General features: G+C 40.9%; 4 protein-coding genes across 5 annotated transcripts; 1 reads left to right on the top strand and 3 right to left on the bottom strand.

Annotated features, from left to right (window-relative positions):
• Positions 1–10: 10 nt before the first annotated feature.
• On the bottom strand, positions 11–5,539 carry LOC306828909 (protein FAM53C-like). The gene is made up of 5 exons (XM_079351655.1): positions 5,451–5,539; positions 3,126–3,377; positions 2,974–3,034; positions 2,059–2,891; positions 11–1,124 (listed from the first exon to the last, which is right to left on the bottom strand). The coding sequence occupies exons 2-5, from the start codon at positions 3,207–3,209 to the stop codon at positions 876–878; spliced, it is 1,227 nt and encodes a 408-aa protein (XP_079207781.1). The 5' UTR covers positions 3,210–3,377; positions 5,451–5,539; the 3' UTR covers positions 11–875.
• Positions 5,540–6,016: 477 nt separating this feature from the next.
• On the top strand, positions 6,017–11,783 carry phykpl (5-phosphohydroxy-L-lysine phospho-lyase). 2 transcript variants are annotated; one of them, XM_079351653.1, is made up of 13 exons: positions 6,017–6,157; positions 6,244–6,362; positions 6,492–6,651; positions 6,733–6,807; positions 6,893–6,980; positions 7,071–7,187; positions 7,330–7,412; positions 7,507–7,732; positions 8,235–8,389; positions 9,862–9,951; positions 10,065–10,198; positions 10,332–10,376; positions 10,749–11,783. In XM_079351653.1, the coding sequence occupies exons 1-12, from the start codon at positions 6,108–6,110 to the stop codon at positions 10,373–10,375; spliced, it is 1,341 nt and encodes a 446-aa protein (XP_079207779.1). In that variant the 5' UTR covers positions 6,017–6,107; the 3' UTR covers position 10,376; positions 10,749–11,783. The 2 variants fall into 2 exon arrangements, with proteins under 2 accessions (XP_079207779.1, XP_079207780.1); XM_079351654.1 differs by lacking the exons at positions 10,332–10,376; positions 10,749–11,783 and having other exon boundaries at positions 10,048–10,155.
• Positions 11,594–14,957, bottom strand: hnrnpaba (heterogeneous nuclear ribonucleoprotein A/Ba). Its single transcript, XM_079351657.1, has 9 exons — positions 14,862–14,957; positions 14,125–14,382; positions 13,535–13,703; positions 13,288–13,446; positions 13,074–13,205; positions 12,853–12,943; positions 12,561–12,716; positions 12,367–12,452; positions 11,594–11,932 (listed from the first exon to the last, which is right to left on the bottom strand). The coding sequence occupies exons 2-8, from the start codon at positions 14,361–14,363 to the stop codon at positions 12,382–12,384; spliced, it is 1,017 nt and encodes a 338-aa protein (XP_079207783.1). The 5' UTR covers positions 14,364–14,382; positions 14,862–14,957; the 3' UTR covers positions 11,594–11,932; positions 12,367–12,381.
• A 503-nt stretch (positions 14,958–15,460) lies between these two features.
• Positions 15,461–17,960, bottom strand: nme5 (NME/NM23 family member 5). Its single transcript, XM_079351658.1, has 5 exons — positions 17,607–17,960; positions 17,180–17,385; positions 15,869–15,969; positions 15,676–15,794; positions 15,461–15,585 (listed from the first exon to the last, which is right to left on the bottom strand). The coding sequence occupies exons 1-5, from the start codon at positions 17,730–17,732 to the stop codon at positions 15,502–15,504; spliced, it is 636 nt and encodes a 211-aa protein (XP_079207784.1). The 5' UTR covers positions 17,733–17,960; the 3' UTR covers positions 15,461–15,501.
• Positions 17,961–18,125: the final 165 nt, after the last annotated feature.

Genomic DNA, 18,125 nt, shown 5'->3' with positions numbered 1-18,125 from the left:
CCAGACACTGTTTGAAAAAGAAAAAAATATCCTATTGAAGTTTATTCATACATACATTGTGCAACATATTTCTATCTCAAAATACATGAAAATCACTTCTGAAAGGCCACCAAGTCACCTGCTTTACTACTACCTTTTAACATCCACCCAGAATTAGCTTTATGCGTGTTCTCCCTCCAACCATTGTACAATACATTATGTTGTGCCTTAAGGAGTCCAGCTGCAGCATATATTTGGTTATTCTACTGCTTATTTTACTGTCTGTGCCACTGATTGATGTGTTTCTGAATCATTGAAGCGGAGATTGCAAAAATGCCTGGCTGTGGAAAGAAGACCAGAGCACCAACAATTCTGTATTATAAGCTGAGTATGATGATCATGAAGTTTCATCAGTGTTACTGAAGTCCATATGTGAACCAAAGACGGCGCAATTCTTAAACTCATTAACAAGAAGAGTATCCTCTGATGTTTTAGAGTTGTTTCTAAAGGACACACTAAGTAGAGGCATTTTTATGATCTCTGAGGGGTTTTAAGGAATTGCAGATAGATCATAGAGTGTTTATCCTGTTAAACCTGTGGGAGAGCATCAATGATGACAGTATGTTATTTGGCCTACCTCTATATAATTAAACTTCTTTGAGTGCTTCCAAATTACTAATGACATATTTTTAAAGCGCATTCTGCTAACTTCAGTATATAGTGTTCTATGATGAGGATTAAGTATGTAGGGTTATCAAGCTACATACCAATGCCTAACAAAACCGAAGAAATTATTTGTGCATGAGAACTAGCTGACTCATGCAGATTCCCCTCTCTGTGTTTTTGCTTCAATATTGCGTGTGTGTATGTATGGGGGGGGGGGGGGGGGGGGGGGGTCAGTTCTCTTCTATAAGGTTCAAGTCCAGTTCAGTGCAATCTCTTTCAAAAACAATCTTTTGTCTGCCTTCTACCGCAGTCCTATTTCTTGTATCTTCATCCTCCTCTTCTTCACTTTCACTTAGCGGCTCAATGCTGGTTCGTCCCAGGGACTCGGCAGGGGAGAAGGCTGAGTGATGCTCTGCCTGGAAAGACACTTGCATTACACAGCCACCTGTAGCACACGCTGATGACTCACGATTGCCAATCTGCAAAAAACAAAGAAGTGTCGTGTCATTTTGATATCATTTGATGTTTCTCAGAAAATAACATACCAAAACTCCTTACTGAAAAGAATATTGACCTGTTCTCATGGCTGATGACTACCTCAGGGCGTAGTTTTATGAAAACAGAACGTTTTGATTCGGTCTATGTGGCACTTTTGCACCAGTTTTCTCAGAACCCTGCCTGAGATTCCCAACCGAGTGCAGACATTTGCAGGACTGACCTCCATTCTGACATTTCTTATTAAACATTTCCATCAAAACAAAGTTATTTTCGTTGGTTTGGAAAGTTTTTGGTTTTGCATTACGACTTTGTGCATTCACATAGATAACACAACGGCGTAATATTGGTGTATTAGCAAATGATTATCCTTGACTTTGTTAACTTAATAAGACTTTTAATTATACGATTCCTTTTCCTACATTTTATTTAAACCTGTCATTGTGTAATGGACTGAACACTTGACACTTTACATTAGAAACTGATTTTCTTGCTTCCGTCTTTTAGAGTGAACTGACGCGTTTTTTATTGTGACAAACAGACAGACAGCAGTATTACTGCAAAAGTTAGCCATAAAGTCTCGTGACAGTGTCTTTATTAGCGTTGCTCACTCTGGTAACAGCCTGTGATCTGTAGAGTGCATCACAGCAGTGTCTTGCTTAAAAGTCAGCTTTCTGGATGACCTCAGGGCCTACTTCTCCCTCAACATCAACACAATTCAGAAATGAAGACAGCAGATAATGTCAGGTCCGAGCTTAGCCGTGCTAAGCAAGGGTGCTGCTAGATGCCCATCTCTAGAGGACAGAAAACATGGGCAGAAGTCAACGAAGAATGCTGATTACCAAAGGATGCTATTTACTACAGTATGTCTCTTTCCTTACATAAGCTACCCAAACTGAGGTACAACTTCCAGCTCACCTGCGTCATCTTACTGAAGTCCAGTCCTGGTCTGGGGCAGGGGAGAACATCTGGGTCATGACGTCTCTTCAAGCGAGGTTTGCGCATATCACAGGGCTGCGAGTGGCATCGCGGCAGCGCAGGGTGACGGTGGCGTCTATAGGAGGAAGGTGTGCTGCAGGCAGAGGTGGGAGAAGGGGAAAGGGCGGGTTGCTCTATGCCACAAGCGCCATAAGTCAAAGCAGAATCAGCGGAGGGTTTGGGGGGCAGAAGAAGCACAGAGGCATCCTGAATATGCACAGGGGAGAGGGAAAGGCGGCGCTGCAGCACGGAGTGAGAAACCAGAGGGGTTGGTGAAGAAGAGCAGGAGGAAGGCGCGGCAAAGGAGGCAGAACATGTTCCTCTCAGTTTGTCACAGGAGTCCCATGGGAAGCTCCACGGTATTGGGGAGTCAGAGGACAGTGCTAAACTAAAAAAAGTGGGACTAGAAGATGAGTGAAGTGAGGAAGAGGTGATGGAGGAACTTGGACCGCAAAGTGGCAAAGAGCTGGCTCCAGAGTATGAGCCAGATGCTCCTCCACTTCGGAATCCACGTTTTACAGGGGTCCAAATCTTGGATGCACAAGGATGCCAGTTGGAGCGGCATTGAGACAAGTCCTCTGGGACCGAGAGGGACCTGCAATGTCGCTTTGAAGGAGGCGGTGGGGGGGAGCTTTGGAGAGCCATGTCTGTGAAGGACACTTCTGATCTCTGGAGAAATTCTCCAGATTGAGATGTGCGCCATAGGAAGTCTGGTTCACAGGAACCATCCTGGAGGTTGGCTTTGGTTGATGGCTGTGTGGCTGAGCTGTTTTCTAAAAGATGCCAAAAGATAGACATGAGACAGATTTCTCCAACGATGGGTTGCAAATACTGCACCTAGCACAATGAACTTACCTCGTGTTGCTCTACTTGCCCTCAATGATATCGTGGGACTGGAGCCCACTGCAGGTAATGACTAGAAAAATAAATGTGATAGCTTAAATTCAAAAACGAGGAGCCATTAAACAGAGTGAATTAGACAAAAAGGAGCTGGTTCATAAACTCACCACATTCACATTGAATGAGAGAGCCTTGTAATAAGGCTCTTCCAAACTCTGCTTACAGAGCTGCTCTGTTAAAAGTGTCACCATAACTGTAGCTACAATCCAGGGTTGGACATCGAGACGATGAGGAGAGGTACTGAGGGCAGTGAAAATCTTGCTCGGCAGAATCTTGGCGTGGTTTGTGGTGTCCCCACAACACCTCCACCAGCCAGACTGACCAGCTTTCTCACTGTGCCACCATTATCTTTGGGCCACCTAGGGAGACAAATGAAAAGGGATCCTTATGAAACATTTTAAATGATTAACTGATACTGGTCAGACACATGGTAGAGAACATGCTTCATTTGGGAGTAGAACAATCTTTTTTTAACATGGTAAAACTGTAGTATCGCAGAAAAGTCATTTGAAAGAGTAAAAGGAACGACCATGTTAGTGAAGTGAAATGTCTAACCCACGAGTAACTTCAAAAGATCCATGCTTGGATCTACATGCTGCCACAGACGAGAGGCAGAGTTTGATGTTCACAAAGGCAGAGAGCACAAATGGACGTGAGGAGACCCAGGACAATGAAGCACTTCACATTCCATCATGCGCAACGATCATGGACATTTCTTACTGTTGTTACAGACTGGTCTCTCAGAAAACACAAAATGTATTACCACTAAAAAAACTACAAAAAAGAAAACACAATGGTGAGGCAAGTTGGGTCAAGTAAACACAAATGAAAAGAGTTGTGAGTTGTAATGTGAATTGAAGGGGGAGGGAATGAGTGTAGCGGAGAGGATGGGGGAAGTGTAATAATGAATGGGGATAGGGTTCAGAAGCATGCCATAGTAACTTTGCAAGAAGTACAATAGAGGGCTTACTTAGAATATAAATATGTCTGTCTTTCTAAATAAAGTATTTATATATACAGTATGTCATCGAGTTAGCTTTTAAGATCTTATGGTAACTAAATCCACGACATCTTAAAGATAAACCCACTCTGGCACATATAAGATATACCAGCAAACCTTTGCACAGCCCCATGTGATGTGCGCCTCAAATTGAAACTAAAACTGATAAAACTATTTTCAATGTGTTGAATTGTAACAAGGCCTTTAACAATTGTCTGTGTTTTTTTTTTTTTTTCAAGTGAGAAGCACCCACAATATGGGGCACATTGCATGCTGACAAATAAACAGTTTCCTCTTTTTTTTAAAGAAATTTAAAGTACTAGAGTTTTTGTGATCAGAGGTGGCCTCCAGGGCCTCCCTCCTTGTGCCAAACATGCTGCTACATGGCTAGCTCACTTCCACATGCCAGGAGACCAGCTACTTCACTGGTGTTAGGGTGTAAAGTGTGACCGTGTAAAGTGGTGACTTTCAGTCGAATGTGCGTGTGGTTGTCGTAATTACAACAGATGTTAACAACGTAAAGGGACTTTACAAAATCGAAAATATTCCTCGGATTTGTCTTTAGTAAAACAGCTAAATAAAGAATTGCTCGTCAGAACCACACACTGTAAATATTAAGGTCAGAACCGAAGCTCAGCTGTACAACAGACAACCACAAAGGCATTCAGCTGAAAGTCACCAGAAAACACGATCACGCTTTACATCGTAACACCCGCACAGGCTCAGCCACACTCGCTCACAAGAGTTACAATTTGCAGTACAGAGTAGCCTTAATAAAATAAAATAAAACACTTATTCAAATCAGCTGATTAAACACATTATCCACTTTCATTCATGCCCACAAACTTTCATTAAAACGTAACTCCGGACTGATTTTACAATCGTATCATTTCCGTAGTTAACACACGACTTTCACGACAAACAGCATGTTTTAGTATAGTCATACATTCCGTACATATCCATAAAACATGCAAACCATCAAATAAGTTTAATGTGTAGTTGCTCTGCGCAGCATGAAATTACCAACCACACACCATGTGTGAAGCTATAATGTTTTCTTCAATGTAAAGAAATGGAAAGCTGTTTGCCATTGACAGTCATTCAATATAATATGACAGTGTTTACTGGCTGGATTTAATACAAACTTTGACCGATAAGCAAAGTAGATGGTTAGCTAGCCCTGCAGCACGATGCAGTTCGTTATAAGTAAGTTATTAGCCTGTTATTTGGCTACGATAACAAGTGTCCTGTGTAACATTATAGCGTAATGTTGCTCCCAATATATGTTTGCTAACGCTTAATAGCTTGTCCATAGTAATCACACTGAGAGATGCAATTGGTGTAACAGCAGGAGCGATATTTAGTAGGAGCATTAGCTGTCTTACGAAGCCTGCTTGCAAGCTACCATGCTACAGCTGTCCTGATGTATTACCTGCGTTCAGTGGTTCCTTAGCAACCGAGGCAGCACACAGTGCATCGGACAGAGGGCAGCTCAGCGGAATATTTATAGCCTTTGGGCGAAACCACACACGGGTAGTGAGGAAAGAAACCGGCTTAAAATCGCTTTCGAAAGTCAGGGAGTCAAACAACGTTTTTAATCTTCTACTTTTACAATATGACCATTTGTTGTGTTTTCTAAAAATAACAACACAATTTTAAAAACATGTTTACACCAAAGCTCCAAGTCAATGTCTAGCTAACCACCCCACAGTTAGACCCTCCTATATAAAGCGACAGTATTACATTTAAAACGGACTGGGCTATGTTTCAGTGACAATTATGCACATATTTTGTTTGTATTATACGTTTATTTCTTTGGATTTATTATGGAATAATAACAATATGTAAAATATATCATTAAGAAAGCAAAACAACTTATGATTTATGAAATAATGAACGCCAAAATGAACACAGTCGACGCATGCGTGGTCAAGTCTAGCAAGACAGGATGTCAGGTCCCCGTAAACAGTTCCATAAACCTCTTAAAAACTACTTTTAATGACCATTATAGAAGTGCGGAGCGTCCACTGGCTCTACAGTCTTTTGAATAGTGTTCTATTATATAGAAACAATAAACAACAAAGACACCATGGCACTCCGGAAAGAAGAAACTCTTGCAATGAGGAAGAGACTTATCGGGTATGGAAAACTGGTCTGGTTTGATTTCTCTGTTTCAGTTTGCTGTTCTGAAGTCACGGATCTGTTATTCTCCCTTTTCATTACAGACAGTCCTGCAGACTTTTTTACTCCGACGACCCCTTGAAAATAGTGAGAGCAAGAGGGCAGTATTTATTCGATGAAAATGACAAGCGCTATCTGGACTGCATCAGCAACGTTCATCATGGTAACATGCATCCACAGCACAGAGTCCAGACAAGAAATGACGTTTACGTAACACAACTTATTACACGATTGCCTCCAAGTGTCAGTGTTTTTTTAATGTTAGTATGATGCAGTAAGCTTTGTGTTGCAGTGGGCCATTGTCACCCAGACATAACAAAGGCTGCAGCAGCACAAATGGACCTTCTAAACACCAATTCACGTTTCCTGCACGACAATGTGGTCATGTATGCAGACCGCCTGGCTGCCACCTTGCCTAAGAAGCTAAGTGTGTTCTACTTTGTTAATTCTGGGTAAGTAATGTTGTTTAATACACAAACAGTACCACAGTATGGTATTCCTTTTAGTAGCACTCCAATTTCTTCTCATGACAGGTCAGAGGCCAATGATCTCGCCCTGCGCCTGGCACAGCAGTACACCCAGCATGAGGATGTCATTGTGCTTGACCAGTAAGTTTTCTGCTCTATCGCGAAGCAGTCACCCTCTAACCGAACACTTGCTTATCAATTACAATAAACTCTGCTTTTATACCAGTGCATACCATGGGCATCTAATGTCCCTCATCGACATTAGTCCTTACAAGTTCCGGAAACTGGCAGGACAGAAGGAATGGGTTCATGTGGTGTGTAAATTCAAATGACCCTCACGAATGCAAAACTGTTGAGCACCAGTAACCTCTTGTGTATCTTAAATATTTTCTGTCACCTGCTAGGCACCCTTACCAGACACCTATAGAGGCATATACTCAGAGACTCACCCTGACCCAGGGCAAGCATACGCTGATACTGTTAAAGACCTAATCGAGGATGTGCATAAAAAAGGTCGAAAGGTACACTTTTCAGTTTGATGCGACTGATACTGATAAAAATACTAGTTAAACCAGTATTACACAAATAACAACCTTATACTGTTGTAATAAACATGAAGAACGCATAATAAACATGCTACTATTTACTGCATTTTTCACACAGATCTCTGCATTCTTTGCCGAATCCTTGCCAAGTGTCGGAGGACAAATCATCTTTCCTCAAGGATACTCTTCTAAAGTAGCAGAGTAAGCAGTGATCCTAATTTGTCAGGTTCTGCTTTTGACTCGGCCTCATGAACAATAATAGTGACGTGGTGTGTCTCCGTCAAACTCTCTGCAGATATGTGCGCTCTGCTGGTGGTGTGTATGTGGCTGATGAGGTGCAGACGGGCTTTGGACGCGTGGGGAGTCACTTCTGGGCCTTTGAGTTACAGGGGGAGAGTTTCTGCCCCGACATTGTGACCATGGGCAAACCGATGGGCAATGGGCATCCCCTGGCATGTGTGGCCACCACAGCAGAGATTGCTGGAGCGTTCACAGCCAATGGAGTGGAATACTTCAATACGGTGACAAAAAAAGATGCTTTCAATTAATGGTTTACCCCTTTAAGTTTGAAACCAGGGCCTTCCCAAAGTGTCAGCCAGAACAGCAATCCAGTCTTACAGGGTTAAAGATGCCTTTTTGTTCTTAAAGACCTTTAGGGTCACACAAAACTCCCAAAGTCACCATATGCTGTGTTAGAGTACTGAGTTTAAATATAATCAGTTGTCAGTTTCATGAAGTTGTGTTCTTTCAGGCAGGGAAAAAAGGCTAAATGTGTCAATTCAAAGTGTAGTGGAGTTTTTTCCCCTTTTGTTTTGGACTGGATTATTGTTTGTCGACTGCAGATTACAAGCTGTTGGTAATCCATTTCATAATTTAACACCGTATTACTACATAAAAAGCATCATATACAGGATTTGCATTGTAAGAATGGAACAAGAGCTTGTTTTTTGTAAAGCTGTCTGTATTTAATTGTTCATAAAGAAATATATACGATTATCAATTTCTCTTCCTATTTTTATGCAGTTCGGAGGAAACCCAGTGTCCTGCGCAATTGGCCTGGAAGTCCTCAATGTGATCGAGAAAGAGGACCTGAGAGAAAATGCCAGAAGGGTGGGAGCACATCTGAAAGATTTACTCACACAGCTTCAATCCCAGCATCAAATAATTGGAGATGTCAGGTAAGGAAGCACACAGGCACGTAGAAATCAAATTCTTTATCTTGCAGTTAATGCGTTTGAAAACAAATGAGAGCCTTTGATTGATAGGGGAAGTCTGATCACCATTTAGTTGTCACTTTAGTTTGTTGTTTCACAACCGACGTCCAGCACTGCTGCATATTGGTTCATCCTGGCTGATTGTGGACGATCGACTCTAATCATTGGATTTGACTTCTCTAATTTTTTACACTCAACTGAACTTAAATGAAAAGCTCAACAACCAGGACATGACACATCTTCTAACACTTCCACTATGAAACAATATTCAATTCAGCAGTAAAATGCACACCCAAGAATATTCTCATCTGTACCTCAGTGTTTGAACACTTATATTCTTAGAGTTGTCTTCTTACTCAATTTGTAGAGCAAGATCAATATTCATAAAACTGTTGTTTTTGTACTGTTATAATTAGCATGTTATTCAGTGGACATGTGACTTTTTTAAAAATAGTCAGATGTTTTTTATACAGAGAAGTATTACTGCCATTGGCAGAAGGCACCTCACTTGCCATAAGTTCTGTATTCAAAATGTAGTATAACGATAGTGTATTTGTTCATACAGTAGTTTTACAGTGCTGTCTGGTGTACGGTTACAATTGCTGTCCTTTAAATATTAAATATCACTGGCCAATGTCACACTGGGTGATTGTGGCTCAGTTGGTAGAGAAGTTGCCTGTCAACTGGAAGATCGAGGGTTTGATTCCCTGCTGAACAAAGTGTCCTTGGGCCTAAACTTAACAGCTGATTAGTGTTGTACTTACTCTCTGGTGTATGTCACTTTGGATAAGAGCTTCTGATAAGGGAAAGTAACGTTGAATTGTAACTCAGCAGAACACGTGCAGTGTTTGGTCTTTATATTTGAACTGATGAGCTTACTTTACTTTACATCATACATACTGCATCCTAGTCAGACAGGAGTCCTGATTTAACAGGTGATTGATTTTGGATGGGATAGTTTGTATTATCTTCATGGAAATATGTGGGCCATCAAATGACCACCTCTAGTTTTGTTAAGTTCAGTTTTGCCCAGCAGATGATCGACCACTCTGGCAGCTGCAGAATTCAACCATAGCTAATATATTTACCTATAACCTGCACCATATCTCCTTTGCAACAAGAGCCCACATTTGAGCTAAATTTTTAGTCAAGACAAGTCAAACGTGGCCGGATGGTGCTATACAAACAATGTACATTATATTCATGTGGATTAGGTACATCTTTGTTCTTTAGCATTTGCTTTACCTAAACATGTTATGTAAACTAGATTTGACATGGTCTCTCTCATACATTTTAATGAGTTGCTTGTATCAACAGAATCTGTGCTTGAATTCAAACAAGTGTGGAATGAGAAACCATATTTTCATTGTGGGTTTAGACGTTTGTAGTGTTGCTTTATCTGTTAATTCTGATTTAAGTCTTTAACAATGTTACAGGGGCGTCGGACTGTTTGTGGGCATCGAGTTTGTTACAGACAGAGAGCAGAAGACCCCTGCCACAAAAACAGCAGCATGGGTGGTGAAAAGGTACACAGAACTATTCATGTTATCGGTTTGTCTGTTTTTTTTAAACACAAGATTTAACACTTTTCTTATGCTGCCTGTGATGCGTGGTGATCCCAGTTGTCTTTTAACATTAGATTGAAGGAGGACGATCTGATCTGCGTCAGCACAGACGGTCCATGGGAGAGCGTCGTGAAGTTTAAACCCCCCATGTGTTTCAGTATGGAGGATGCAGAACTGGTGGCACGATGTATTCATCGCATCCTCTCTGGTAGGTTACAGACAACTCCAGCCTTACAACTGTTGCTGTATGCATGACAAACATTGTAGTAAGAGGCAAAACACTGAGGATTACTGCAAGACATGTGGGCGAATAACTCCTTCCATTACTCTTGTTCTCATAGACCTGGAGACCAGTGGCCTTAAACTGGAAAAGGAAGACATCTAAGGTTTGTTGAACCTGTAGAAAAACTTTTAATTGCATCAGACATTGTCAGATGGTCACATTCATAAAGTTCAGAGGTAGAGATATGAATGTTTATACTTGAGGTTCCAGTAGGTAAAACAAGTTCATTCATTTCACGAGGCAAAACGTGTTGCTGCTCTCTGCTAAACACCACGCTGTAAGGACTCAGTCACTTTGTTCTTATATCGGCTAATGCTAATAAAACAGATGGTAGTTTTCTGTATCAAAGTTTGAAACTAGGGATTATCAAAGCAGCAACAGTGGACTTCTGCTATCAGTTACAAGAGGATGACAGCCGTTTGTTTTTTTTTCCAATCTACAAATTTCTTAAAAATTCCTGTATTCTAACCTTCAGGTGTTCAGTGCCATGTTCAGATGTTTAACGTGGTGCAAGCTGCTGCATATCAACACAACCTGGGAGTAGACCGGTATACAGGAAGGTGCCTTACGACACTAATATTTTTTTTAACCTTAATAAACACTTTAAAAACCCTGACTCTTCTTTTACTCACAATCACACTGTATAAAATATGAGTCCCAACTTAAGACACTGATCAGCAACATGTTCTCATTAGATTTGATTAGCACTTACCAGACCATCATCTTAAACTCCTGGACACATTCACAAACATGATACTCAGTTTCACATCTACTGGGGGTGGGTTTTACACTCTGCCAGATTTAGCTGTAGACAGTGAAGCGCTCTCTCACAGCTTCCCAAGAGGCACCCGGTGAGATGTTAACACTACTTGTGACATTAGAAGCAAGCCATTTAACAGTACAAAACATTTAACATTAACTTTACAAATAATAACAAAAAGATCAGAGTGTAATATAAACCAAAAGTTTATTTCTACCAATTTGCCCAAGACACTAGAGGAATGAGTTTCCAGTGGGTGAGGGAGTACCCTCGTACATTAACAGGCTTGCGTTCAGTTGAATAACACTAGTAAAGTCACTTAAAATTGCAAACATTATGGGGGAAGAATCTCCTTAAAAGCCAAAAAGAAAAAAAAATAAACAAAAGATGCTGGTTGTTGTCTACTAGACCATCTGCAAACATTCACTTAACACTCTTATAATGAACCCTTTGAATAGTTTAAATCCCTTATTTAGCCTCACCCCACATCTGAAGCCATGCAACTCGCATCCAACACTCAGCTAGGGATAAAATAACTAAAGATCTAGAAACACCAAAAGGAAAAAAAAGCAAAATTGTTTTATTTGTGAGCTTTAAAAGCTCTTGCTCCTGCTCATCTGTAAATCCAGTAGACATGTAAAAATACAACCATACAATACATTAGATTCAAAAAGGTACCAAAAAGTACAGTAAAAATAACACTTCCATCTCTGGAAATGTAAATGGACACAAAACAATATAAAATAAAAAGTGGAAAAGTGACATTTGCTTCCCCAGTTCCTCACTTGATCTGTACAAATGGAGCATGAGTCCAAATTTCTGCCAACTCCAAAGGAAAAGCCAGAGCCCATGTTCGCTGTGGTCAGACCATGGATCTTTTTTTCTTATTTACTTTAGACCTTAAGAGAAAAACACGGTGCTTAACGTTACTGAGAATAAACCAAATATGGCATGCAGTTACACAGAGACAGACAGGTGCATGAATGAGTTTGACAAGTCAGTGAATGGACAGACTTTGGGGGGGAGGGGGGGACCGACCGCGGACTATTACACCTAGCACCCTGGTGAAAGGTGAAACGGTCCTTATTCCTGTTCTCAACCACCACCAACTCAACCCTGATTGATCAAGTAGTGTTTGTAGAGATGCATCTTAAGATGGCTGACAGGTGGAATGAATCCTTCTGTTATGATCACAGACCCCACAGTACAGCCTACCCTAACCCCACCACAATGCTTGAATGGATTTAGAATAGATGGACATCTTTGGGGTCAAAAGGCACCAATGGTTACAGCTATGTTCTCATACTACCACGGATGATGCAAAAATGCATACCTGCACTACGTGTGATCAGTATGGCCTGTAGCTATTCTGGTGGCCTCCACGTCTTGGAGTTTTCCCATAGCTTGTATTGCCCTGGTCTGGAGGACAAGAGAAAAAGGGACTGAGTTCTTCTGTACAACAAGGAGGACCAAGAAAATAAAGTTTTTCTCATTCTTTTTCTTTCCCTGGGGGCACTTATCGCTTACTGTAATCGTAGCCACCCCCATAGCCGTAATAACCAGCAGAGTAGTCATAGTTGCCATAGCCGCCATATCCGTAGCCTTGCTGTCCATAGCCATAGTTCTGGTTGTATCCTTGGTTCCAGTAGTTGTTGTAACCTTGATTCCAGTTCTGGCCCTGGCCTAAAAACAACAGGTGAGGCCTTTGTCACAATTGTCCAGCATACAGGACCCAGGTAATTGCATAGCACAAATAAAACTCTACCAATGAAAAAAAAAAACACATTTTGATGATACACATACTAAATAAAGAGCTTACCACCACGTCCCCTGCCACGCCCCCCATATCCACGGGCACCATACTGCTGCTGCTGATACACCTCTTTGGGCTGGGCGATTTTAATTTCACACTAGTACAAAAACAAGAAACATAACGTTGCAATGTTACTTGCCTTTTGCAATTTTAAAGACTTGAGTAAACCACGTTTTTTTTAACCAAAACGCGTATTGCAAATGCAAATTTGTGTTAAATGTTTTCACCTTGCTTCCACCGACGTTATGGTACTTCTTCTCCATCACCTTCTTCACCGGAACCTCATCTTTATATGTGATAAATACGAATCCCCTCCTCTTTTCTGTCTTTGGATCTTGTGGAAGTTCAATGGTCTCGATCTACACCAGAATAGATGGTACTTTTGAAGCAGTCAAAATAATAACCGTTCATTCAAGTTACCAAATGTATTCAGTGACTTACCTCTCCAAAGGTCCCGAAGTACTCCTGGATGACCTCCTTCGAAGTGTCAGGGTTAAGGCCCCCCACAAAGATTTTTTTCACCGGGTCTTTCTTCATTGCCATGGCCTTCTTGGGGTCGATGACTCGGCCATCTAGTCTGTGCTCCTTCTGTTCTAGGACCTTAAAAACAAAACGACAAAGAATTGTCATTCTTCTTTACACATTAAGAATGAGTAAAGCTCCTATAAAAAGGTTTCTCCCCACTGACCTTGTCAACGCTGACTGCCTCTTTGAAGAGAATGAAGCCGAAACCTCTTGACCTTCCTGTCTGCTGGTCCATCTTGATGGTGCAGTCAGTCACCTCACCGTATTTAGAAAAATAATCCTTAAGATCCTTCTTGCTCGTGTCCCAACTGAGCCCACCAACAAACATTTTCCTGTGCAGCGAAGGGAAGAGGACATGTTTAGGATTACACGCAGTACCTCTCTTCCAACTTAATATAGGGTTGTGGGGGTGGGGACTGTGCGGGGCAGAAGGGGGTGTAAATGAACACACTGTTCCCGAACATCTGTTGAGCCATGACGTTGAATGGCATGCTTACGTGCTTTGCTTTCTGATAATTTTACAACATTAAATAAATACACTGCAAAAGGATAATGCTGCCGCAGCATATATAAAGTAAATGGCATATTTCACAAGCCAATGCATGCTACAATTGATCCACACTCAAGCGCCCATCCCCCCTCCGCTCTGCATATGGCGCCAACAAAGGCCGGCTGAACAAAGAAACATGCCTAACCAAGAGTGCATCTCGGGGGTCGTTATAATGGATTCACATTTTGTCATTTTACACTCACCCAGCATCCTCCTCGCCTTTACTGGCGTCGATCTGGCCGCCCTCTGTGCCTCCGTTTTGCGAGTTCTCATCCGCGTCGGCTCCCTCTCCCTCCGCCTCTCCCTCCGCTTCTCCTTCACCGCAGTCATTCACAGCGTGCTCGTCGCTCCCCTCCTCGGTTTGGCCGGCTCCGTTAAAATCGTCGTCGACTTCATGGCCGTTTTCCGACGTCTCCATGTACTGCTGCTCTATCTCAGACATTGTTTTAAACTATTTAAACCTAAAACAGAAGACACAGCACCGAGTCGCGCTGGTTACATAATCAGTTTTCGCCGTGCATGCCTCGCCATTTACATGGTGCCAATGCATGCATTTCCCACCATTTTGACCGGCACTATCGCGATCCATACATTGACAGAATACCGTCTTTGTTTCCCTTGTGTCAGCTTCTGGTAACACACTAAAGCAATTTTATATAAGCCAATAACATGCAGATATCTACATCCCACTTCGTCTGGAGTTACCGATTAGAAAATGCTACTGTCTGCAGCACACTGATAAACCAAGCCTCGGCTATACTGTTTCTCTTATTCACAGTTACGTAATGCGGAGGACCAGCAAGCACCAGAGTAGGCCAATATTTTACGATATTTAAAAATATATTTAAAAAAAAACATTTACAACATCACTACAATTACAAACCAGCCAAAATACTTACGTTACAATATTTTTGATAAAGAGGTACGAAAATGTGCTTACTAGTCACACAACCGGAGAGCTCTCTTCAAGATGGATTCTCCCACACGACGACAACTCGTGGTTGGTTTTCTAGAACCGGCAGAAAAAAACCAACATTTCCACGGAGGAAGTATCTGATTGGACAATGAGCGCTGTCCTTCACAGCCTTCGCCAATTAGATATACGACGCTTTCTTTTTCACAGAAGAAGTCCACGCCCTCTACGCACAGAGAGGCACGCAGAGTACGGCTGTTAAGGAAAAAGGGTGTCTTTGACGGGAGACAAATCTAAAACACGACTATCAACTACTGTCCTTTTAAAACAGTGGTTTGGTCAGTCGTTATTTTTTATTTGATTAAATTGCACCGCTACTCACCTCTTACATAATGAAAGAATAAATACCAGTCACAGTCAAAGGTTAGGCATTTCCTTTTTTTTGAATGACGACTGATTGACTGATAGATAAATGCAAAAAGCCGTGTACAGACGATAAAGTAAGTATTGGACAGAGGAGCAATAAGAACATGTTGATGCTAGTAAACTACACCATAACATGACAATTATTTTTCAAAATCAAACGAAAACTGTTATTACCGACCAAAACCTTTATTTCATTTTATAAGTGAACAGAAGAAAGGGTCTGAAAATAGTTAATTCCTAGTTATTCTGCTTCTTCCACAAAGGCTCCATCACATATTTGAGGCTTGTTTGGATTATTTTTGACCAACCAGTCAGCAAGCCAGACCTATTGAAAACACAAGATGGAACATCGTTGTTACAGTAATATTCATACCTAAATCTTTCTATCTTCACATATGAAGTCTCAGATACTTACACAGGGGTTGTGTGGCTTGTGCTTGCAGAGATTTGTCAGTCCCTGCAGCAGAGTTGGGTTGACACACCTGCTCAGGTACTCTGCTGTTGCTTCTTTAGAGGGAAAGGGCTCAATAATAGCTGTAAAGAGAAACACATGTTCAATAGTGTATTGCCATACGAGGCACACCATGTTAGTGTGTGTATTTACTTACAGTTAGGGAACATAAATTTGATCTCCCTTTCAGCTGCACTAAATGTCTCACTGCCATGGAGTCCGTTTTTCAGGTCAGAAGTGCCATACTTCGCTCTTAGGCTGTGAAAAAAAAGGCATCACATTAATATAAAGCTTGAGGTAGGGATTTGTTTGCACAAACCTTTAACCATGTGAGGTTATAAACGATCAACTCATTGAATGACCGACATTCACAAGACAAGTGGAACTTTGTTCTATGTTTTTTTAAAGTTTGCTTACTGTTTTGAGACCACAGACAAACCAGGGGTTGTTTTTTCCACACAGACAGAGAGAATGGGTGACAGAACTATTTTCCTGCCTGTTAAATATAATGCAAACATGGCAGCATGCCCAGTATATTATGTCACATTAATATGCATGTCTTATCTCACTAATATTAAGGAAACATAATTTGTGTTGAGGCAAGGTGACAGTTGAATAAGGTTTTTTTTAAATATATAAATTCACTGTTTGGTCAAAAGTCAAAAATAGGATCTACACACCAGCTCCACTCAAGTAATTCTCCACCAAAGTTTACCTCATATAAATAGATATCACAAATAAACATTCAAAGAAAGTTATAATTTAGTTTCTAGGGGATCACTAATCATTTAAACTACATACTATTAGTGTAAGATCTGCCTTTAGATTTATCAAAGTGTCAGAGATTAAATTGTGAGTTGAAGCTTAAAATCATCTTCGATACATGAGGCTTAGGATCCATGTGATCCATGCACATTCATCGCTCAGGTCTCAATTATAATAAAAGAAAGAAAGGCTCCAATCATTTAAAAAAAAACCAAAAAAACGGTGCAAAGCAGGCTGCATTTTTTTCAGGAGAATCAGGCCAAACATTTGGGTTTAATGAAGAATTACCACTGAAAAACCACCATTTTTATGTATAGGGAGATAAACAGGAGAGAAAATAATATCAACAAATGAGGCACATTAGTAGAAACAGTCAAGTATCTGAATTGAGTGAATACTGACGAAATACTACTACTTTTGGTCTGTATCTTTTTTAAGAAGGGCTCATAATGCTATAGGATAATGACTACAAACCCATAAAGCTTTGCAAGAAACTACTGAAGAGCAAAGTCAACTTTAGGCGACTCGAAAGACATGCATGTTCCTCTAAGTCAATTAACCCAACCCCATAGAACATAATAATAAATCACTTTAGAAGAAAGCCACATGCTTATTGACATCACAAGAAACTTCTTTTCTGAACATAGTCAAATCGTGATTAGCCATTATGGGTCATAAGTGATTTATATTTAGTCATACTGACCACTCTGGATGAGTTACTCTGGCCTTGATGCTGTTGACAGGCCCCATGATGGACTTCCAGTGGACGACAGCGTTGTCACGGGCCAGAGTCAGGGCAATGATGGGTCCAGAGCTCATGAAGGCAGTCAAGCTGGGAAAAAATAGCTTTCCATACTGGTCTGCGTAAAAGTCACTGCACTGCTCTGGACTGAGCTGTAGCTTTCTCTTCTTCCATAGGAACAGTAAATATGATGTAAGCAACAATGATTTCTGTCAACTTTTTTCATAGTTCAAGTCTGCTATTGTCTGATGATTACACTCTCTGTATTGATTATTAGGGTATTTAAGTCTATAAAGGTTGTCTTTTAACTTGGTCACAATGAATCACTAAACAAGGGCTAAGTAACACGATAGAAAACCTTAAAGCACGCCCAACATCTTTCACTCACTTGTAGGACAGTAAAGCCAGCTTTTAGTATAAAGTCCTCAATCTCCTCTGCTTTGTCGACTGCATCTGGTTTAATGAGAGCCAGGGTTCTTTCAACATAAACCCGCGGACGTGCCGCTTGTTCCATCCTCTTCTTTAATTACCGTTTGCATAAAGCGAAGTCAGTTTTTATTTCGGTCATTAATTATCCAACCTTACCAAGTGCACGCTCACAATTTAGATAAGTGAATAAGGTCCAGTTAAGAAATTGTTTTACAATGTATTTTGTTATGAAATCCTCTCGATAACTTCACTCTACCCACTGGGCCGCTTCAGTGCATCCGTGCGGGTTGCTAAGATACCATTTCAAGACTACGGAAAGCCAAGAAGGTCAATCTACGCATCGTGCATATCCATGTTTAGATCATAGACTGCATAAAGATTAATATACACTAATCGCAATAAGTTAGGGATATTGTTATTTACATAAATGCTCGTTATTTACATAAATGAGACGAAGCACCATTTTAGTTCGTGCAAT

This window comes from Symphodus melops (genome assembly GCF_947650265.1).
Source record: "Symphodus melops genome assembly, chromosome: 9".
In the NCBI taxonomy this organism is placed as follows: Eukaryota; Metazoa; Chordata; class Actinopteri; order Labriformes; family Labridae; genus Symphodus; species Symphodus melops.
This window is presented reverse-complemented; position numbering and strand designations above follow the sequence as displayed.